Genomic DNA, 24,166 nt, shown 5'->3' with positions numbered 1-24,166 from the left:
TATACTTCTTTGACATTAGAAGGTGCTTCACTAACAGCAGTAGATATGAAATGCAGAAATGCTTAGGTCCTTCATACTGTTTTCTTATACACTAGGTTCATGGGTTTTCTTAAAGTCAAATCTTTAAATCTTGCACTCTTTACATGTTCCATGTATCGGAGGATGTATCAGGTTTACTTTGCCTGCTTGTCTTTCTAAATTTGACTACTATGCATCCCGTATCTCTGGGACTTCAGTGATGAATTATGACTGATTTTGCTTGACCCAAGCAAGCAGACACACAAACACACAAACACACAGACACACACACCCCACACCACACCACACCACACCACACCACACCACACACACACACACACACACACACACACACACACACACACCCACACACCACACCACACCACACCACACCACACCACACCACACCACACCACACCACACCACACACACACACACACACACACACACACACACACACACACACACACACACACACTCACTCTCTTTCTCTCTCTCTCTCTCACACACATATACTCACTCGTCCTCTCTCTCTCTCTTCCTCTCTCCCTCTCTCTTTTTCTCTTTTTGTGATTTCATAATCTAGAATTATGGGAATCACTGAAAATAAAGCCTTATGCGTATGTTTTTGAAGGAATAGGGTTCATGTCATTTATCTTCAGAGAAAGAAATTTCTTTTATTAATATGTGTTCAGTGATACACGAAGTACAACTTAAAATTTGTATGAGAGAGAGAGGGAGGGAGGGGAGAGGAACAGGGAGGGAGGAGAGTGAGGGAGAGGAGGGGAGAGACAGTGAAAGAGGAGGGAGAGTGAGGGAGGGAGAGGAGATAGAGAGCGAGCAGTCAACCAGCCTATCCGTGGAAGAAATGCGGTCTCCTTAAAAGCCTATCAGGGGGAAAAAAACAAAAACAAAAAAAAAACAACAACAGAAGAAAACATACTTCAATCATAGCAAGATGTCTTGTGTATGTAGGGGATGAGTGAAAGTATATATGGGTTGGAAAATAATAGTATAAAATGTGTTCTCAGGGATACCTGCAGCTCAGGATCACAATCATGATTCTGGATAGTATATCAGGTCACTGATGCAAGAAGAGGCCTTAGAAAAGGGACATTCCATAACCAGAACCCACATTAAACAAAACAGTGACAGAGAATAGATCAGTATGTTTCTCTTTGATCGCTTTGTGACTGCCAGAAAGAAAATAAATGTACAGACTGGTCATGTTCACAGTGTCACAGAGATAGGTCTAGAGGACCTGAGATAGCAAACTGAGTGGCTTGATATTGTATGGCTTCATTTCCTCTTAAGTCATTACCTTTCAGAGCTGACCCTTGTGATCATTGTGTGAATGACATGTTGTGTGGTGTTATTTGGTCTGTGTCTCAAAGGCAGATCCTTCCCCATCACTCAGTTCACATTCATCCCCTGCTCTGTGTACCTGTTTTTTGTTTCCCTCCAGTGCTTGCGTTTTACTTCCTTACATGAATACTTGAATGTGTGTTTTCTCTCATATACATCTGATACATCCTTCTCACTCCTGTCATCTTAGGTTACACACATTGCCTTTGGTACTTGCATATATATCCCAACCCCCTTCACTGCATTATTGGCCTACAACCTGTTACTGCAATACACACTCCCCCCCATTCCCCTATACACATGGTCATTCCATATATCTCTTTTCTGTACCCATACAATATTTCATAATATGTGTTAACTGTAGGTTCGGTATATCATCTTATGTACTGCCTTCTGTGACCATTAAGCCTTTCACTTCTGACAGTGGATATATATATCCGTGGTTTAGGGGTAACTGCATTATGAACAGTTTAGTATTTGAATCCTTACTTCCTTCCAAATGGCGACTGCCTTGAATCGTGTTTGAAGCAATATCTCAGCAAGTTTTGGCTTGATTTTGATGTGGATTTTGTAGGGTGTGTGTTTGGGGGGGCGGGGGGGGGGGGGGGGGGGGGGGGGTAAGATGTGAATACATATATCTGGGGGAAAATCTTTCAAAAAAAAAAAAAAAAAAATCAGAGCATTCATGTATGAGTGGGACTCTATTATGGGTCGACCTATAGGCTGCAGTTAAAACTCACTGTTTCCAATGGGAATCACAATTTCTGGCCTCAAATTTGTTATGTTACATGGTAAAGATAAACATATTTCATTTTCTTGTTTTCAGCATAAACTTATCAAAATCAGGATATCGCAACTTTAATCACAATGTGTATTGTTCTGTCTTGTGCCTATGCTTTTAAGCATACTAAGAAATATTATCAAAAGGTATTTTTTCTCATTTTACACGAATATAAGTAGTTTTGCCAATAATGATATAATGTAAAAAAAATGGCATTAAAGTGTTATGTCAATCAAATTCTAAATAACAGTGCTTTTAGTTTTAGTCAACACCATATTATAAATATTCATACATTTCATTCACCACTACAGCAAAGCCATGCCAGAATTTCTGATTTGCTGGGCTGTGCCAAAACCTGTTGTTAATGCTGTCATTTTAAAGTACTATACTGCAAAATTTACGTTGTCACTCTCTGATAATTCCATTTCCTTCAAAATTGATGTCTATGCACCAATGGATAATTCTCATTTGAAACCAGATTATGACAATTAAAGTATATATAAATGCTTTTCAATAAGCACTGCAGAAATTGTGCAAGTAATAAAACTGATATAGTATTTTGGTATTTGCATTGCAGAAATTGCCTTGACATTGATGGAAGAAACATTGGCTGTGTATCTTTATTTTATGATAATCAAAGTTATAAGCAGGTATCTCTCTTTTTGTGGCTGTCTCTTGCCACATCTTGCTGCTTTCAGAACTGGCTGTTGATTTCCCTATAGAGTAATGCTTTGTTGCCACTCTCCGTAGATGCAGACAGAAATGTATGCATGCTGGCCTGTCTGCCCATCTGGCTCTAATGTCTCCTCTCTCTATCTCTGTCTCTCACACAAAGGGTTTGTGTTTGTTAAGTTCACACACACACACACACACACACACACACACACACACACACACACACATACACACACACACACACACACACACACACACACACTCTCACTCACTCACTCACTCACTCACTCATTCACACATACACTCTCTCTCTCTCTCTCACAGGGGTATGAATCACGTTCAAATATCTTTGTTCTTTTGAGGTCAGCCAACAAAGGAAAGAAAGCCAAATGTTGGAAAGATTTGATAGTGTCAGATAGTAAACATGTTAAAAGCTTTAAGTCTGAATTTGGGTGTGTGTGAGCATGACTGAGACAGCAGGCAAAGGAGATAATCATTTCATCACTTGAATTGTGTGTGTCAACAGACCATGCCAAGTACCTGGTCAGATTCCAAAGTGGACATCAACCTTGACGCCCTGAACCCTGCCAGTCGTCAGAACAAACCGGCCACACCCAGCATGAACCAGATGCAGCAGGTCAAACCCTCGCCAGCCAGTCCTGGTAAGTCCAAGGGTATCAATATATTGTATTGTAGTTGCTCTTTTTTTCTGTCACAACAGATTTCCCTGTGTGAAAATCAGGCTGCTCTTATGCATAGGGAGAGAGTGCGTTGTAACACTGAGAGCGACACCCATTTTTTTGGTATTTTTTTCCTGCCTGTGTTTTTTTTTTTAATTGCTTTCCTGTTGAAATGGATTTTTCTACATAATTTTGCCAGGGACAAACGCTTTGTTGTTGTGGGTTCTTTTACATGCGCTAAGTGCATGCTGCACATGGGACCTTGGTTTATCATCTCATCCGAATGACTAGCGTCCAGACCACCACTTAGAGTCTAGTGGAAGGAAAGAAAATACTGGCGACTGTGCCGGGATTCAAACCTTGATTCCAAGGCGGACGCGTTAACTTCAGGTCATCGCTTAAGGATTGATTGTTGAATATCTCCAGTCTCTCTGTCTCACTGAAGTATGAGGATATCTGGGATGGATTTTCTCTCACTGGTCAGGATATAACTAGGATGCATTGTTGAACTCCTGCACTCTCTCACTGTAGTCAGGGGCTAACAACAATGCTTTTTTGAATATCTCCTCTTTCTCACTAAGGTCTGAGGATAACAAGGATGCGTTGTTGAATACCTCCACTCTCTCACAGAGTACGGGGATAAAAGAATGGTTTGTTGAATCCCTCCTCTCTCTCTCTCTCTCTCTCTCTCTCACTCATTATAGTCAGCACTGCCACCTTCAGTTTGAATGGCAGCCTGTCGGAAGAGGTTTATTTTCAGATTATTGGGCTTGTCGCTGAATAATGATGAATTCAGTTCATGAGTGAGAAGGTCTATTTTTCTGTCTATTTTTCTTCATTTTGTGTACTTGCAAAAATGAACTGTGTTGAAAGTTGGTTAGTTTTGTTAAGCCAGGGTTTGTGAGTTTTTAAGTGTCCTCGAGTTTTGCCAGGTTGATCGTAATTTGACAGGCTAGTACATAAGTGTGCCTTATTGCAGGATTTTTTTAATGATTTTTTTTTCTTCTAAAATTGGGTTCAGAAGTGCCTTGCATTCCAGAAATGTCAGTGATCTCCAGCAGAGCGCAGTAATTGTCACCAGCTATCTAGTCTGTGTCAGTGCCTTTTGCAGATGAGAATTACTGCAACACACTTCATTGGTGATTAGTTCATTTCTTTTCTTGTTCTTGGTTGAGTCTGGAAGCATAGTCTGATTTTTCCACTTTATTTCTTGATTTTGTTGTTGATGGGGTTGACTCATGGCAGTTACATGATAATGATATCATAGTGCTTTAGTGTACCATTTCCCTCAACAGCACGGACAGAGTGCAGTCTAGATTTGTTTCTTTGTTGTGAAACAGTTTGTTCCTGTTTTTTTTGTGGACAAGTGTTGCGCATGACAGTTTGCTTGTTTGTTATTTGTGGTGGTTTTTGCTGTCTTGATGTCCTGTTTTGTGCCATTGTGTTTTTGCCTGTAGTGTGCCAAAGATTTGATGTGTTCTGCAAACTGGAAATTACTTGAATCAGTTTGGTTATATACTTGGAGGCCTTGTTTGAAGCTGCAGACAGTGTTTGTGTTTTGGCATGCAAGGCTGTGTAAGGTGGTCTGTGTGTTATAATAATGCAAACAGTTTGTTTTGGGATTCAGACTGTAAAGTTGGCTGTGTATAGCAGTGTTAACAGTTTGTTTTGGGATTCAGACTGTAAAGTTGTGTGTATAAGAGTGTTAACAGTTTGTTTTGGGATGACAGGCTGTATTACTGTAAGGTGGTCTGTGTGTTATAATGATGCAGTTTGTTCTAGTATTCAAGACTGTAAAGTTGTGTGTATAGCTGTGTTAACAGGCAGACTGTTTTGACATGCAGGGCTTTGTTGCTGTAAGGTAGTTTGCGTGTTATGATAATGCAAACAAATTTTTGCATACAAGACAGTAAAGTTGTCTGTATTATAGCAGTGTGAACAGTTTGTTTTAGCAGACAAGGCTGTGTTGCTGTAAGGTGGTCTGTGTGTTGCAATAATGCAAACAGTGTTGGCATGCAAGACTCTATAAGATTGTATAACAGTATTATCAGACAGTTTGTTTTAGCATGCAAGGCTATGTTGCTGTAAGGTGTTCTGGGTGTAACATTGCAATCTGTGTTTTGGTATGGAAGATTGTCTTACTGTAAGGTGCGTCTGTATATAACATTTTTGACTTTGTGTTTTGGCATGGAAGCTGTTTTGTTGCAAGATGTTCTGTGTGTGATGACAGTGCTAGCACTAACAGACTGCATGTTTTGGTATGGAAGGCTGTGTTATTGTAAAGTGGTCTATGTGTGATGACAGTGCTAACAGACTGTGTTTTGGCAGTGTTATTGTAAGGTGGTCTCTGTAATGTCAGTGCTAAGAGACTGTGTTTTGGCTGTGTTATTTTAAGGTGATCTTTGTTATGTCAGTGCTAACAGACTGTGTTTTGGCTGTGTTATGGTAAAGTGGTCTCTGTAATGTCAGTGCTAACAGACTGTGTTTTGGCTGTGTTATTGTAAGGTGGTCTCTGTAATGTCAGTGCTGACAGACTGTGTTTTGGCTGTGTTATTGTAAGGTGTTCTCTGTAATGTCAGTGCTAACAGACTGTGTTTTGGCTGTGTTATTGTAAGGTGGTCTCTGTAATGTCAGTGCTAACAGACTGTGTTTTGGCTGTGTTATTGTAAGGTGGTCTCTGTAATGTCAGTGCTAACATACTGTGTTTTGGTTGTGTCATTGTGAGGTGTTCTCTGTAATGTCAGTGCTAACAGACTGTGTTTTGGCTGTGTTATTGTAAGGTGTTCTCTGTAATGTCAGTGCTAACAGACTTTGTTTTGGTTGTGTTATTGTAAGGTGTTCTCTGTAATGTCAGTGCTAACAGACTGTGCTTTGGCTGTGTTATTGTAAGGTGTTCTCTGTAATGTCAGTGCTAACAGACTGTGCTTTGGCTGTGTTATTGTAAGGTGTTCTCTGTAATGTCAGTGCTGACAGACTGTGCTTTGGCTGTGTTATTGTAAGGTGGTCTCTGTAATGTCAGTGCTGACAGACTGTGTTTTGGCTGTGTTATTGTAAGGTGGTCTCTGTGATGTCAGTGCTGACAGACTGTGCTTTGGCTGTGTTATTGTAAGGTGTTCTCTGTGATGTCAGTGCTGACAGACTGTGCTTTGGCATGCAGGGCAGTGACAAGTGGCCTGTGTGTAATAACAGAGGCTACAGATTTGTTTTGGCATGTGAGACAATGTGATGACACTGCTAACACTTACACACTGTATTTAGGCATGCAAGGCAATGTAAGGTGGTTCCTGTTCAGAGCCAGTTCAGGTGTGTACGGCTGTGTGATATTCTTGGGCATGTCCGGCAGTCTTATCACCTGCCTTTACACTCCCAAAGTGCATGCGCTGATCATTCTCTTTGGTCATGTATTGGTGGTTACTTTTTGTCATGAGTAGCTTGGGGGGACTGGAATGCTCTTTTGTGACTTGCGCCAAACACTTTTTCTTCATGTGAAGGATCAAAATGCATTGATGATACTCTCAGTGTTCATCTCATGTGCCAAACACTTTTTCATCATGTAAAGGATCAAAATGCATTGATGATACTCTGTGTTCATCTCATGCGCCAAACACTTTTTCTTCATGTAAAGGATCAAAATGCATTGATGATACTCTGTGTTCATCTCATGCGCCAAACACTTTTTCTTCATGTAAAGGATCAAAATGCATTGATGATACTCTGGCACTTTTTCTTCATGTAAAGGATCAAAATGCATTGATGATACTCTGTGTTCATCTCATGTGCCAAACACTTTTTCTTCATGTAAAGGATCAAAATGCATTGATGATACTCTGTGTTCATCTCATGCGCCAAACACTTTTTCTTCATGTAAAGGATCAAAATGCATTGATGATACTTTCAGTGTTCATCTCAGATGCATGATTTCAACGTATTTATTCCTTTTGCTTAAACCATTGTTTACAAAGTATTGGAAGTATGTTTTTCTAGTGTCTAGGATGCCTGGCCTTTGCAGCATAAGGGAATGTTTTTGTCTCACTTCATTTGAATTTGTCAGTTTTATAAGTGATATTTTTTTAAGAATTACAAATGTTATTTCATCAGATGAAATAATATGACAGAATCTTTTCAGGTGCATAGTTTGCTGGATTTTATTCACACAAAAGCCAGAGCCTGTTGTAAAAACAACAAAAAAGAATCACAATCACACACGCTTATCTCCTTAAAAACTGGTTGAAAGATTGAGAAAACCTTTTCTATAGCAAATTTTATGGAAAGTAATGCAAAGAACCATGTACGCCACAAACCTTACAAAATGCTGAGGTCTCATTTTCATTTACATATCCGCCAGACAAGAAGAAATGTTCTGTTATGAACATTTACCTATTGTTTTTCTGTGATGGTCGTGACAGTGATTATATGATAAACAGCATGAGGTTCTGCTGCAGACCCAATGAATGTTAGAGCATTTTATACATTGCATCCATTGTCACAAGGGACATCCCATGTGACATGAGTGTAGACTTACAGAGACAGTAGGATGAGGATCTTGCATCTTAAACAGCATTTTCAGTTCTTGTGCACGAAAACTGATTTGTCTGCTTAACTTTCTTAATTGAAGGGAGATGTCTTATTGCTTATGGCACCTTGTGCTCTCCATAATCAAAGTGTATGCTTACAGAGACAGCAGGACAAGGAACTTGTGTCTTGAAGCACACTTATAGTTTTCTCTTGTTTGTCATAGTACATACAAACTGGAATTATCCTGCACACATGCCTCATCAGTTACTTTACAGCGTGCACACCAATGCTGACAACAGTCCATTCTGGAAAGAAATGTTACTGTTTGTTTTTCTGACTTCACTGTTTGAAAATTACTTATGATGAAATGGGTTAAAAGTTCTCTGACTGCACTGTCATCACACACTTAAATTCTCTGTGTTAAACATTGTTTGGGGCATTTTTTCTTGTTTTACTGCACCAGTAATTTGGATTTTTTTGTTTGTTGTTGTCAAACACTTTGAGAAATCTAGCCCATGTAAAATTATTCTGAATCTCAGCTAAAAATATTATTTTAATGTCAGTGATTCAAGTAGCTAACATGACAAGTCGTTTCTGCATTAATGGGCTACAACTACCATGCTCACTTGTATTCCATTCCATGACTGGGCATCTACATGTATGTATGATCATTTTTAGACCTGCCATATGGTCAGCCAATCTTCTATTTTGGGAGTGTATGAGGAGTATGTTTCTGTTTCCATTACAAACTGAATAGTTATGGGATCTTAAACATATATATTTGATCTTCTGCATGTGTATAACCATAAAGGGAATTAAGGCACTATCAAGTTTCCTCATGTCGAACCAGGGAGATTGGAAGAATCTCCGCCCTTAGTCCACCAGGCACCAATACCAGGATTGTGCTCCGACATCATGGCTGTTGCACCCATTGGGCAGTAGTCACATCCCCACATTTTCCTGAAGCAGTGTCTTACTAGGCATGTGCAAATTCCAGTCTCTGTAGTGTTGCGCCAAAATGGTGATAGAAAATAGAGGTGCAGTTGTGTAAACTGCACAATAATGTATTGTTCATTCATTATTGTATTGTATTGTATTGTATTGCTCTTTTTATCACAACAGATTACTCTGTGTGAAATTATGGTTGTTCTCCCCAGGGACAGCATGTCACTTCACTGAGCGCCACCCTTTTTTTCTGTATTTTTCCCTGGCTGCAATTTTTTTGCTTGTCAAAGTGGACTTTTCTACAGAATTTTGCCAGGGAAGACCCTTTTGTTGCAGTTTCTTTTTACTTGCGCTAAGTGCATCTGCACACAGGACCTCGGTTTATCGTCTCATTTGAATGACTAGCATCCAGATCACCACTCAAGGTCTAGTGCAGAGGGGGAATACTGGCAACTGTGGAATTTGAACCAGTGTGTTCAGATTCTCTCGCTTCCTGTGTGGACGTGTTACCACTAGGCCAGCACTCAACACTAAAACACAGCAAGTTACAGTTGCATCCGGTGCGATTTATCATCATTTTTCATTGATGACTGCTGTAAGCTCCAGTGATATAAATTATAGCACTTTAGAGGTGTCTACACTGTAGTGGAAATCAGGAAACATTTCCCATGCATGAGTGTGCTGATTATATTCTTTTCCAACTCCCATTTTCCTTTTTCTTACCTTTGTTCTTGTTTGTCCAGCCACCCTGGGTGAACCCTGGAGCATTCTTTTCACTGTTCAGTTTCAGTTCATTGTGTTTCCTGCTTGCAGGTGTACAGTGTAAAATCATAAAGGTTCATTCTTTTTCTCATTTCTTTTTTGTTCTAGAGGCAAGTTGCTCATGCATATTAATCAGAAGATATTGAATTTATTATTCAGTTTATTGGGTAAATAATGCAAATGATTTTATTACATAAATTTACTAATTACATAAAACAAGTTTGTTTCTGATTCTTTTCTCAATGTATGACACCATGTTCATTCTAACTGAACATTTTCTTACTCGATTCATTGTGACCTTTATTTGTATATGGGTGGGAAAATGACGACCAGGAAGTGTATGCATGTGTATGTAGGCGCATGTGAGCAGGAATACACTTTGTGTTCTGGTGGTGGAAGAAGTGCATTTTGTTTGCTGCAACTTGCTGTATATTTCTTTGTGGGATCCACAGTTGCAGTTAATTGTCTTGTAATATCGGCATTTGGTTGCATTTTGATGACCTGCTTTAATATGTATATATTTTTTCAATTCTTATATTTTTATGATTAAGTGTATTGCGAATGAATGATTGATCATGAAGCAGTCAGTGGCATATTTTTTTTTATTCTTATATTTTTATGATTCACTGTGTTGCGAATGAATGATTGATCATGAAGCAGTCAGTGGCCAGAAAAATCTTTTAGAAGACTCATAGATATCAGTCCAAGATTGGCCAGAATTGTTAAAAAATAAATGGGGAATGATTTTCAACAACTGAAAGATGTGTTCAGTCAAACTTATGGGAAATAACACCTGCTAAAAGTTAAGTGTAAAGAGCCTTTGGTTTACATTTCCGTGAACAAACATGAGACTGCCTAGAACATTGTGTGTAAACAGCACACCAGACAATGATGATGTCCAAGAACTGTAAGAATTGTCCAGATCAGAAACACGCCTCTAACAGAAAATGAGAAATACAGTTTGAAACAGAATTTCTGCGGTAAAATACCTACAAGATGACCGCTACTAAGCTCGGCTTTAAACATGACGAAAATTGCTGTAAACCAGATCTGTTCAGTGCATAAGCTAAAACATGACTTGTTTACAAAATAAACAGGTTCATACATAAAGGATATCTTCACAGAGACATTTTTTTCACAGACATTTTTGGGGAAACCTGGATCTGTGCAGATGCTTTACATTAACCAGTTCAGTGCCAGAGAATTTTGTTATGTAAAAAGTGGTCTCCCCTTGCCCATGAATTTTGGGGATTCAGGGCTAATAAATTTAAAGAATTCTCATTCAAAAACCACAGGAGATACAGAGTGAAAGTAAACATTTTTGTGAGGGAAAATGAATGTGGATTCTAAATCTGGGCTTTTTCGCCCTATCTGAAAAAAATTCTAGATAACTGTTCAGGCATTTCAAAGTGAAGATGATAATTTTATGCATTAAAAAAAAATTCTGTTTTCACTTCCACAGAATGATACTCAGAAAGAAAGAAAAAACACAGCTGGAAATAAATGCTCATTGTGTGATAAAAACCTGTAAAAGAAAGTAAAATAGCTTGCAAGTTTATGATAACCACTGCATGTGTAGTCATGTAAGTGAATAACTGTCCCCGCAATGACATATATAGGTTCGGTCAAGATAAAGTCAATCATGCTCTCACAGAGACAGAGTGAACCATCAAGCTTTTCTTACACCGAGTATCCCACTTTAGAGGAGAGAGTACTTTGGTAATATTCCCTTCCTCCTGTTTGTAACTGATCCGACAAAGTGTTTGGTGTGAATCTGGTTTGTCTCCTCTGTAAAGAACTTGGTCAACTGATCATTGACAAAAGCATGAAAAAGTAAAAAAAACAACAAAAAAAACCAACCCCAAAACCATGTGATTCCCGTCTAGCGTCTGTCATCCCTGAAACTGAAGGAAATTGTGGATGATTGGCTGTTGCCATTCCTGGCAGTTGATCACTGTGAAAAGACAGTTGACTGACAGGTCAGTGCCCTGCCCCCTTACCCGCCCTCTGTCTGGCCTTCGACGTATTGTCTTACACCACTCTTCTATCTCTCCTCCCCCTCTTCTCAAATTGCGTGAAAGTACCACGCCTTCACTTTAGTCACCATGATCATCACTTGATCAGAAATGATGTCAGATTGAATAGATGGACTGAAGAAAGTGTTGAATGTTGCTGTCCCTCATTGTCATACTCCTACATAATCATCAGCACAGCTTGCAAAGTTGTGTAAATCCGCTGACTTGATGAAGTGTTTGATGTTTTTTTGGCATGTGTGGCAAACCCTTTTTTACATGTGCGTCCAAGTGGTCCAGTTTCAATTATTATTGAGAAAAAAAGGGGTTTCTATCTGACAAATGCTCACTCAAATAACATGTTTTAATCCAGACACATTAGATTAACCATTCAGTCTGTTTATATTATTGTACCAAACTTTTATAAAGGAAAAATCAAAATACATGCATGACGTAAGTCTTATAGGCACTATGGCAACACTTCTTTAGGACGTCAGCTGACGTCTTATAGGCACTCAACTGGTTAACATCCAGAACGATCTGCCGAAAACTGATAAAATTGTTTCTGAGGATGTACCACTCTTGATTCGTGTGTGAACTTTCAGCCTTACAGATTTATTTCCCTTCTTTTGATGATGTCATAGGTAATGTCATTGTGCACATATGTAGTAGTACGTACTATGGCACTCAAAGGGTTTTAACATTTTTGTGATGCCTAGTTTACCTACATCTGTGTAGTTAATGTTCTGTCACATAGCCCGAATATTCAGAGTTTACACAAAAGCATATGTCTGATGAATATAAAGTGTGTGCAATATGTACTGGGCATGACAAATGCAGTTAAAAGTGCTTTGTGCAGAACCATTTCTTATTCACTCTTTGCCAGCAGGGAGTACGGTAGTGGAGTAAAGATGGATATCCTGTCCTTTTTTCAGTGAACCAAGGTATGATGGCCGGGCAGACGACAGCACCGTCGGGAGCAACTCAACCAATGATGGCTCAGGGCACCATGGGAGGACCGGGCATGATGGGAAACCAAGGGATGCAGCCAGGCATGATGGGAAACCCAGGCATGATGGGAAACCAAGGGATGCAGCCAGGCATGATGGGAAACCCAGGCATGATGGGAAACCAAGGGATGCAGCCAGGCATGATGGGAAACCCAGGCATGATGGGAAACCCAGGCATGATGGGAAATCCAGGAATGCAGCCAGGCATGATGGGAAGCAGCATGGCGGGAGTGAACCAGGGCATGGCGGCCATGAACCTGCAGGGACCAGCGAGCGGCATGACCATGATGGGGCCACGACCCATGATGGGCCAGTCCATGGGTTAGTGCTGGGGGTCGCCTGGTCTGTTCCATGCTTGGGCAATGGGAATGTTAGGGGTGTCAGTGTTAGGAATGTTGGATGTGAATGCTATTTGTGAATATTATGAATATTGGGTGTGAACGTTCTCTCTGAATATTAGGTGTGCATGTGATAGTCACTGTCAGGAATGTTAGGTGTGAATGTCAGGAATATTATTTGTAAATGTTATGAATATTGGGTGTGAACGTTCTCTCTGAATATTAGGCGTGTATGCGATAGAGGAAGGTAGGAAGGGTAGCAAACAAACAAATGGCTTGTGGATAACTTTCTCTGATGATTCAAGTTACTTGAGGTTGATAAAGATAAAGAAGATAAAACTTGTAAAACTGTAAATAGAAGCAGCTCATGAGTGTCATTTTGCCTAGCTTTCATTTGCAGGTGGGAAGACTCTGTGTGTGTGTGTGTGTGTGTGTGTGTGTGTGTGTGTGTGTGTGTGTGTGCTGTATCCCACGCTGCAAACTATCAAGTTAATGGTGAGATGCTGTACTTACTGATCATTCACCACTACAGCGACTGAGCGTTAAACCTGGCAGTGCATAGACATGACAACATGATGTTAACAGTGAAGATTAACCATAGTGACAAAGAGTCATTGTATGCCTTCAGGCTATGGCATGGGGGTGACATGACGTTAACAGTGAAGACTACCCATAGTGACAAAGAGTCATTGTATGTCTTCAGGCTACAGAATGGTGGTGACATGACGTTAACAGTGAAGACTACCCATAGTGACAAAGAGTCATTGTATGCCTTCAGTCTACAGCATGGGGGTGACATGACGTTAACAGTGAAGACTAACCATAGTGACAGTCATTGTATGCCTTCAGGCTATGGCATGGGGATGACATGACGTTAACAGTGAAGACTACCCATAGTGACAGTCATTGTATGCCTTCAGGCTATGGCATGGGGATGACATGACGTTAACAGTGAAGACTACCCATAGTGACAGTCATTGTATGCCTTCAGGCTATGGCATGGGGGTGACATGACGTTAACAGTGAAGACTAACCATAGTGACAAAGTCATTGTATGCCTTCAGGCTATGGCATGGGGATGACATGACGTTAACAGTGAAGACTACCCATAGTGACAGTCATTGTATGCCTTCAGGCTACAGCATGGTGGTGACATGACGTTAACAGTGAAGACTACCCATAGTGACAGTCATTGTATGCCTTCAGGCTATGGCATGGGGATGACATGACGTTAACAGTGAAGACTACCCATAGTGACAGTCATTGTATGCCTTCAGGCTACAGCATGGTGGTGACATGACGTTAACAGTGAAGACTACCCATAGTGACAGTCATTGTATGCCTTCAGGCTATGGCATGGGGATGACATGACGTTAACAGTGAAGACTACCCATAGTGACAGTCATTGTATGCCTTCAGGCTACAGCATGGTGGTGACATGACGTTAACAGTGAAGACTACCCATAGTGACAGTCATTGTATGCCTTCAGGCTATGGCATGGGGGTGACATGACGTTAACAGTGAAGACTACCCATAGTGACAAAGAGTCATTGTATGTCTTCAGGCTACAGAATGGTGGTGACATGACGTTAACAGTGAAGACTACCCATAGTGACAGTCATTGTATGCCTTCAGGCTACGGCATGGTGGTGACATGACGTTAACAGTGAAGACTAACCATAGTGACAAAGAGTCATTGTATGCCTTCAGGCTACGGCATGGGGATGCCCTCGGGGCCCATGACCAGTGGCATGATGGGAGCCCAGCCAGCCAGCTCCACACCCTCATCATTCCAGCAGCGTACGGACCAGGCTTTCTCATCCTTTGGCAACGTGAAGCAGTGAGAATGGGAGGGTGGGGATGACACTCCTGTTGTGGGCGAAACAGGTGCACAGTGCTCCCACTGCCTTCAAGGACATATGACTCGTCAGGCTGTGACTCTTTCCTTTTTACCTTGTTGCATTCCACAGGTTGAAGACTTGATATATATTTTTTTTTATTGCCAGTTCTTTATCACAGTGGTTGATATTGCGGTACTGTTTCCAGGATTCTTCAGTATTTCAGCGATTTTTTTTTTTTTTTTTTTTTTTTTTTTGTGAGTGGTAAAGAGCTGGGGATCCCAGTTCATGACATGTTTCGTCTTTCAGGTATTAGATTATAAGGCTTTAAGCTTAATATATGATTTTGGTTTCTTTTAGCGGCTGTATAAAGATTGGGATAATGTATGCATATTGTGTATACTTGTATTTGGATGGTTGAATTATTGACATTTGTAATGAAAGGTTACTCAAATTTGATTATGATTGATATGTATTGATCTTTTTTATTCTGACATACAGCTTATTCAGTTATTGTTTATGCAGAACTTTGGGGGGTCTGCTTACCGAGGATCAAGATTTTAATTATTGCTGGCTTTCTTTGCTCTGTGATGAGGGACTATAGCCTTTCACACCCCAAAATATATAGCACTGGAATAGTTCGTGACAGGACTTGAGTGTGGCACTACCACATCTAGTATTAGACATGAAACATTGTGATATCTTTTCATTTCACATTCATATCATTGTAATAGTTTGTGAAGTTGTACAGCTATGGTTTTGGTTGTTTCGTTAACTGTTGCTTTGAAAAACAACATCTGAATTACAGTATGGACTGGCTGTGGCATATATGAGTAGTTCTTGTCAGGTTTATGTGTGGCTGAAAGCTTGCAGGTTCAGCTGAGCACTGTTGGTATGTCACACCTGTTCACCTGTGCCTGAATGTCCAGCTGATGTTTATTTTCCATTCCAGTTGATTTACACATCTTCCTTTGTCAACCTGACAGAATAACACAGTCGTCTCTGTTTGTTGTCACCATCTTTGTGTTAGCTACTTGCTTGCTTTTCCTGATAAAGAAAGCCACAGTTATATTGAATGATTAACAGAAACAATTCGAAATATATCAAATAGTATTACACAGATAATGGAAGAAATGGAAGTTTCTGTCAGAACATAAATCATTAAGACATTTTTATCTTCACTATCACTTTAAATGTTGCACTACTTGTAAGCGTGTTAGTGACTTCACTTGACAGTCATTTCACATTTCAGAAATATAGATGAAGACAGGTAGCACTCACACTTTATGTCTTAAAGAATTGTGTTTATCTGTTAATTTATTTTGAAAGAGAAAATAATCAGGGCAGCGACTGCTTGAAGCTTGTGTATCTTGAAGGTAGGTTTGCACCCGTGAGTTTTATATTAAATGAAATACCTCAGAAATAATGAGTCGGGAACATTTTAAGAAAGATGTGTAGAACTAAAAGAGCATGAACTCACTGATATTGAGACGTGAGCTGTGAACATGTGACAAAGATCATGTGCCAAAGAGCATAAACATGAACTGCAAGGGAAAAAAAGAAGTTATAACTCACTTCAACAAAACAAAAAAAGAAAGTAAGCTGTATATGGACATTCTCGATTATCACTTGTTTGTTTTTTCTAAGCAGTTACTTTGAAAGAACAAAAATACCCAATGTGTGTGTGTATGTGTGTGTGTGTGTGTGTCTCCAAAGCATCATGCAAAGAACTACCACTAATATGTGGTGGAGTCAAAATGACTTCATCAGTGATATTTTTGTGGCTTACAAACTTCATATACTGAAAAATGTGTATCAGCATTAAAATCCTTCACTTGATTAAATTAGTGTAAACAACAAATGAATGAAGTTGCCAATCAAAAAGTATGCAAATACTGTATGGACTGTAAAGCAAAGATGTCTATGAAGGGCCCTGGATGACTGCAGATGACTCATAGTGCCGAGACACACACAGTTGGTTAGACAAGTAATGGCAGTGGACTGTTCTCTGTATTCTTCTGTATTCAGTTGGAACATTCTAAAGAAGTTTTGTTGTGGCTGGAACTCATTATTTTGTGTGATATTTGAAACACATCTGCGTGACAGGTATATATGTATGTGTGAGCATGTTTGCATTTTTTAAAATCTTTTTTCTCTTTGAATTATTTATTCATCAACTCATTTTGTGTGATTATTGGAAAAACATCTGAAGAACAGGTATATGTATGCATTCACACACACACACACACACACACACCGTTTCTGTTTGAATCACTTATCCATCCACTCATCCTCATTTTTTATGTAGAGAAATTGTGAGTGCCAGTTTCCCGTAACAGTTATGTGTTACATTATGGAGCTGTGGATGATTGAGGACAATTAAGGCAGCTGAGATACAGATGAATGATGATGGTTCCAACTTTGCCTTAGTGTGCTGCTTGTAAAGGATTTTCCCACCTGTTATATTTTCACCGTCGTGTAACTTGAGTGTTGTTGAAATTCATGTCTTGTTGGTGCGTGGTGTCTGCATTTCTGATGCAAAACAAAAACAAAAACAAAAAAAAAGGGCCTGCAGCTTTATCTTTCTTGTGATTTTCCTTGGGAGTTTCAATAGTTGCAGACTTAGCATGGAAAGGGTTTTTGTTTGCCTCCTGAACACTGTCCTAAAAAGTTGATCAGGGGCATTAACTGTCATTCATGAATTATTTTTTTAGCAGTATTTGAGAATTTCAATGGGTTTTTACATACACACACACACACACACACACACACACACACACACACACACACACAAATCTATTCTTTTTTTTCATAAATAGGAACAAGATTTATTATCATTTATTTCACTTGCAAAGAGTAGGATTGAAAAAAGAAGTATCTAGCGAACAAAGTCTGGAAAATCTCATTTATTTTTAATAATTCTGAATGTGTATTGAGGCTAGCCGCTAACAGTGAATGTAGGATTATAGCCATGTCAAGCTAAATTATTTCAAATTGCTGCAGGGTTTTACTTTAGTCTTGGTCTCAAGAAAACAAATTCCAGCATGTAGATGATAGATTATGATCAGCATTAAACCATTGCATTTTTATGTCTGTATGGTTGTCAGAATTTACATACTTTCATGTGGTGTGTAAATGCCAGAGTAAATAGGTGTTTTGACGTACATAGATTTTTAACAAATATCACGATTTCTGTTCATTATTGATATTTGTGTTATTTACCCCAGTTTGAATATTCAGCGGGATTTCTGTTTAATATTGATATTTGTGTTATTAACACCATTGTGATTATTCAATGATATGAAAGTTTGCTAGTCAGATAACTTATACAGGGATGTAATAGATTTGTTGCTGAATATTTCTAATTTTTGTATATGAACCAAGTGGGAGTTAGGTGCAGGCTATGCTTTTTTGTTTCACTATTGCTTTTTTCTGTTATGTGTCATTGTTTTTGAATGCTGCTTATAGAATCTTGATGTGGAAGTGAAGAGAAACAGGAATTTTTGTTTAAAGGTGATTTGAATGTACTGATATAAATACCAAGTGAATAGTTTCAACTCATGCAGTGTGACATATAATTTCCCCCCCCCCCCCTCCCATTTCTTGGAAATGACAAATTTCAATTATCCACAAATAGAGAAATAGAAAAATGAAATGAAAATAATGATTCCATTCTGGAAATACTTCACCTGTTTTTTTTAAATAGTTTTAGTGATGCAAAAACAAAAAAATGAAAGAAAAAGAAGAAAAATGCTTTTGATAGAGGTCTTGGAAATGGTGTCTTTCAGTGACTTGCATTTGAAAATACTGCAACACTATGAAAAACAGTGCTGGTGAGTCATGGTAAATATGTGACATTAAAAGTAATGTTTAGGGACAGGCATATGTTAACAGTGCTGACAGATGTGATTGAATCTCTTGTCAACGTTCTTGCGTGTAAACTGGATACGGAATGATTTTAATACTGCCTCCCACTCCTGCCATCACTCAACCCCTCTCAGAAAACGGTGACTGGTGACTTGTACTCCCAGCCTACAAACAAACTTGACCACTCCTGCCGAGAGTGACCAGGTGTGAACTGAGCTCACAACACGCTGTCAGTGTTGCATGGCCATCACAGACCGGGAGGCAGAGGAGCATGGCAATGTCTCCCTTGCTTCCTGCTTCTTGGGTACTGCTTTCCAGTGGAAGGTTTGGATCAGGTCAGTTCAGTTTGGCTTGGATGAAAGAGCCCAGCCGACCACAGTGGATTGACATGGGAAGGTCAGCAGTCATTAGTCATGTTTAGACTTGCACACATGTTGGGAACATGCTTTCATAAAGCTGCCATGTGTGGCAGGCTTTCCTCAGTCTCCTGTGTGTGAAAAGTGTTCTCTTCCAGGATTACTTGTCCTATTTTTGTATTATGAAAATAATAAGAAGTAATTCGGTTTTGCGCATTTCTCCTTTTTTCAAGATTTACAGGAAACTCCTCCATCCTCATCCCCCCCCTTCAATGTATATTCTCCAAATTAGGAAAACAAAATTAAGATTGTTGAATACAATTTTCCTTTCTTTTAACAAATGGTTGCATTTATGTTTACATCATGCCGTGTCATTTCATTGTCATTGGTAAACTTGCTTCTTGAATGGAATGTGGTCAGTTGAGGGGAGGGAGTGGAAAAAATCAGTACCAGTTCCTGCCAACTTTGACATCATTTTTAAGGCACACACTTCTCTTGATGAGGAGTAAAAGAGGAAACAAGAGGGAGGCAGGGGAGGGGGAGGGGTGGGCTTCAGTCGGCAGATATCCTTTCTACCAGCCTCACTTGAATGTACAATTATCAGTTAAAAAAATAACAAAAACAAAATGAAACAAAAAACAGTGAAAGTTCACTATATATATCTATATCTATCTATCTATCTATCTATCTATCTATATATATACATATATACATACATACATATATGTATAATGTGATCATTGTTATTAGAAGACCATTCTGTGTCTAACAAGTAGAAAGTTTATATTCCTAAAATGTTTCATCTGCATTAGTTCCTCATGGGGAGGTGTTTCATCTGCATTGGTTCCATGTGGGGAGGTGCATTGGTTTCACGTGGGGAGGGGGAGGTGTTTCATCTGCATTGGTTCCACGAGGGGAGGTGTTTCATCTGCATTGGTTCCATGTGGGGAGGTGCATTGGTTTCACGTGGGGAGGGGGAGGTGTTTCATCTGCATTGGTTCCCCGAGGGGAGGTGTTTCATCTGCATTGGTTCCCCGAGGGGAGGTGTTTCATCTGCATTGGTTCCACATAGGGAGGCGTTTCACCTGCATTGGTTTCACGTGGGGAGGGGGAGGTGTTTCATCTGCATTGGTTCCCCGAGGGGAGGTGTTTCATCTGCATTGGTTCCACATAGGGAGGCGTTTCACCTGCATTGGTTTCACGTGGGGAGGGGGAGGTGTTTCATCTGCATTGGTTCCCCGAGGGGAGGTGTTTCATCTGCATTGGTTCCCCGAGGGGAGGTGTTTCATCTGCATTGGTTCCACGAGGGGAGGTGTTTCATCTGCATTGGTTCCATGTGGGGAGGGGAGGAGGGTTAGCGGAGGAAGTTACACTGTTGCACAAGGTTATCAACAAAGGAGAAAACCGTGTGTGGTTACTGTGCAGCTATGCAGGATGGGTATATTAGCGCACGTAAAAGAACCCACGGCAACAAAAGGGTTGTTCCTGGCAAAATTCTGTAGAAAAAGCCACTTCGATAGGAAAAACAAACAAAACTGCACACAGGAAAAAATACAAAAAATGGGTGACGCTGTAGTATGGCGACGCACTCTCCCTTGGGAGAGCAGCCCAAATTTCACACAGAGAAATCTGTTGTGATGAAAAGAAATACAAATACAAATATGGCCCAAAGTATGCATGAACACTAGCACTTTTTTGTGTGTGTGGTTTTGTTTTTTTTTGTGGTTTTTGCTGTTTAATTCTTTGAGGGAGAGAGTCAGGGTGATAGGGGAAGGCATGTATTGATGATAACGTGAGAAGTGAACTCTTCCTCCGTGTTCTTCCTCTTGCATGATCAAACATTGTTTGATCCAAACTGTACAAGGATGGGAAAGTCCTAGGAATGAACAACCTTGCAGAAAGTCTTGGATACATCTTTTGTTTTGTTGACAAGTGTTGACAGTCCATCTGAATTGATTATGATTTGGTTGTGTTTGTGTAGGTGTGTGTGTGTGTAGAGGTGTGTGTGTGTGTGTGTGTGTGTGTTGCATCTGCATGCGCTTCTTTGATACATGTCAGAAAAAAACCCAATTAATTTGAAGGCACACTAGTTTGAGTAAATAAGGTGATCATGTTCATGGAGTTTGTTTTAGGCTTTGTTTATTGCAAAAAAATACATTACTTACGATAATTGAATATGCATGAAAACCTTTTGGGAAATGGATGTTGTGTACCTGTATATCTAAATGAATGTAAGAAATTAATCATATATTCTAAGTTCTGTATGAATGTAACAAGATAAATGTATATATTGTAATTTTGGTCTGAATGGAAGAGAAACAGAAGATGATTATATTATTGTAAAGCTTCAGTAAATGTTGATTTGACATGTAAATTGATGTACCAGTTTTGATTTGAAATTGTAACAGATTTAATATATGATGTTCTTGAGAAGGAATGTAAGTTTTTGTGTGTATTCTACTACTCTGATGAATATTGGAATCTATGCATCTGGTAAGGCAAGTTCCTGACCACTTGGAAGTCAGTATTCAGTGGTTGGCTTTCTTGTCTGGTCCACTGCTGCATGATTTATACACATGTAAATCATTCAGATTGTGTACAAAGGATGGGTTGTGTGAGGATGACAGAATGTGTACTGGATGGTCATCCTTTTACTTTTCTTTCGTTTTTTTTTTTTTTTTTTCAGTTCTTGGAACTGAGGGTGAAGAAACTATGCTAAAGGGAGCCTTGTGTGTCATGTGTGTGTGTGTGTGTGTGTGTGTGTGTGGAATTCTCACAAACTGCTGGACTGATAAACATGGCTTGGACCAGTGGGTATATCTTAAATATGTTTGATTAACTGATTACTTTAACTTTGACCTCAGTTTAGGTTGTACGGTCATGAAAAAGAGTTTTGATTCTGATCCCCAGAAAATGGAGCCCTGTTCTTAATCTGGAGCTTAACCACCATTTTCACATCATTTGCTGTATGTCACAGTGGTGGATTTATTTAATTCGCTGCAGATAATATGCTCGTTCTTCTTGTGAAGAAAGTTAGAGTGGTAACATCTTTATTTGCATTATTGTTAAAACATTCTTGAAGCTTAAAAAATCACCAGAGTAAGTCTTCAGTGTGTGTGTTTGAAACAAGCTAAAAAGAATTGTGTCGTTAGACTTAAAAAAGGTATTTAGCTGTCCTTTTTTTCTGAGTGCCTTTGTTGTGATATGATATCTGAAGCATGACAATTTGTGTTTGTGTTGTTTAAAAGTGGAAGTTCTATGTGTACCTGTTCCTTGCGGGGTGTCACTCAGTGGGTCCATGAGGTCAGTTGTAGGCTGTCTCAGGAATTAATCATGTCAGACGTCATTGAGTTGGGCAGTTGGCTGTGAGTTTAGTGTCAGGAATCACCTGACTAGGAAGGGCGTTTCACACCTGGATTCATGGTACATTATGATTTATCACACCTTTTCATTTTGTTGGTTGGAAAGAGATGAACATGATTGTCACTGAAATCTTACATGCACTTATTTTGCAAGCTTAACTTGTGATTTGCTAGCTTTTTTTGTAGGTATTTTTTTGTTTGTTGTGGGATTGATGGATTTTAGTGTTAGTCGTGAAAAAAGCTGATTTAGTCATGCAGTAGACAACCTAACTCAGCATTTTGTAAAGTTTTATTTTTGACATTGTGAAATGGGAACATTATTTGACTTAAAAGCAAGAAGAAAATTTGAAACCTGTTGAAATCGGAGGCTGATCTCTCCACGTGCTTGCAAATGATGTGCAGGAACTTTGAAATTCATTCAAATTACTTGTCATCAGACTTCACTGAAGTCAGACCCACGTGGATGTTGTAGTTAATAGTAGCAGTTGTCTCTGATGGCTGGGAAGTCACTCGGACATGGTTTCAAAATATAATGTGTGTTTATATCATTCAACTTTTCTACTTGTGTCCACACACAAAGTTTCCCACCACATAGAGTTCATGTTTTCCTTTGGTTTATGTATTTGGTTTGTGTTTCCTGGTAAACTCAAGGAGATAGCTGTGAGAATTTTTTCCTTTTTTTTTTTGCGCAGAAACGTGTGAAAGTCTGTGGTCAAGGTAAAAGTGCCTCCTGCGAATGTGTGAATCAAGTCTTAGAACATGTTTCTACTTTTCTATGTATATATGGGGACTTAATCTTGTTACTATTTTTGTGTGAATAAAAGGCCAAAAAGTAGTGTGTTGTAGGTTGACTTGAGAAGTAGTGAGGTATTCGTGGGGTACATTGCTGTTGTGGACATTGAGTTGTACACCTGTCCTGATCAACTGCCAGGCTCAAAGCACAAATCTGCACAAAGAATGAATATTGTTTAAGGAACAAAATGAGGCAGGTGCAGTTTTCAACAAAATTGCCAGCCGCATGATACTTTTTACTATTGATAACTTTGATAATAATACACTTTTTTTTTTTTATCAGGAGTAATAGATAGTAAAATGGAGAGAGCAGTATGCAAAACCAAACTTGTGTTGGAAGAGAACTTGAATATTATAAAAATGGTCTTTCCCAGGCTTCAAACTTCAAACTCTAAGCTTGTTAGTTTAAGCTCCACACAACTTAAGAAAGCGCTTTTCCTTTATAGCAGCTGGTTTTACAGGGAAGTAGATTTATGAAATATGTGTGTTCATTTATGATGTACCTGTATTTATTTCTGGCATGTCTGTATTCGTTTATTATCTTTTTAATTCATCCATAACTGATAATTATGAAGGGCTGTTCATCAGTCATAATGTAATTATTGAAACACTTGTCATGTTTGTTTTGCCTAATTATGTGTCCATTTATCATGGTCTTGACATGCTCAGAAAAAAAGATAATTTTGCACCAGTCTCTTATTTATTGTGTTATTTTTACATGTGTTTCGAGTTTGGGTTTGCTTACTATTTTGAAAACATTGCAGTCTCAGTGATTTTCATTGCATATGTTGATTCATCAACTTATGTCTCAACTGCTGCAAAACTCAGTTAAAATAGTATTTTTCAGTT

At 39.2% G+C, this 24,166-nt stretch overlaps 1 protein-coding gene across 1 annotated transcript in view; it reads left to right on the top strand.

The window, feature by feature from the left end:
• LOC143299028 (clathrin interactor 1-like) overlaps positions 1-23,360 on the top strand; it is a 49,435-nt gene extending 26,075 nt beyond the window's left edge. Inside the window, 4 exon segments of the mRNA XM_076612113.1 lie at positions 3,366-3,501; positions 12,689-13,084; positions 14,813-19,989; positions 20,208-23,360. Coding sequence (XP_076468228.1) covers positions 3,366-3,501; positions 12,689-13,084; positions 14,813-14,946 — 666 coding nt within the window. The 3' untranslated portion in view covers positions 14,947-19,989; positions 20,208-23,360.
• Positions 23,361-24,166: the final 806 nt, after the last annotated feature.

Source organism: Babylonia areolata, chromosome 2, assembly GCF_041734735.1.
Source record: "Babylonia areolata isolate BAREFJ2019XMU chromosome 2, ASM4173473v1, whole genome shotgun sequence".
NCBI lineage: Eukaryota > Metazoa > Mollusca > Gastropoda > Neogastropoda > Buccinidae > Babylonia > Babylonia areolata.
This window is presented reverse-complemented; position numbering and strand designations above follow the sequence as displayed.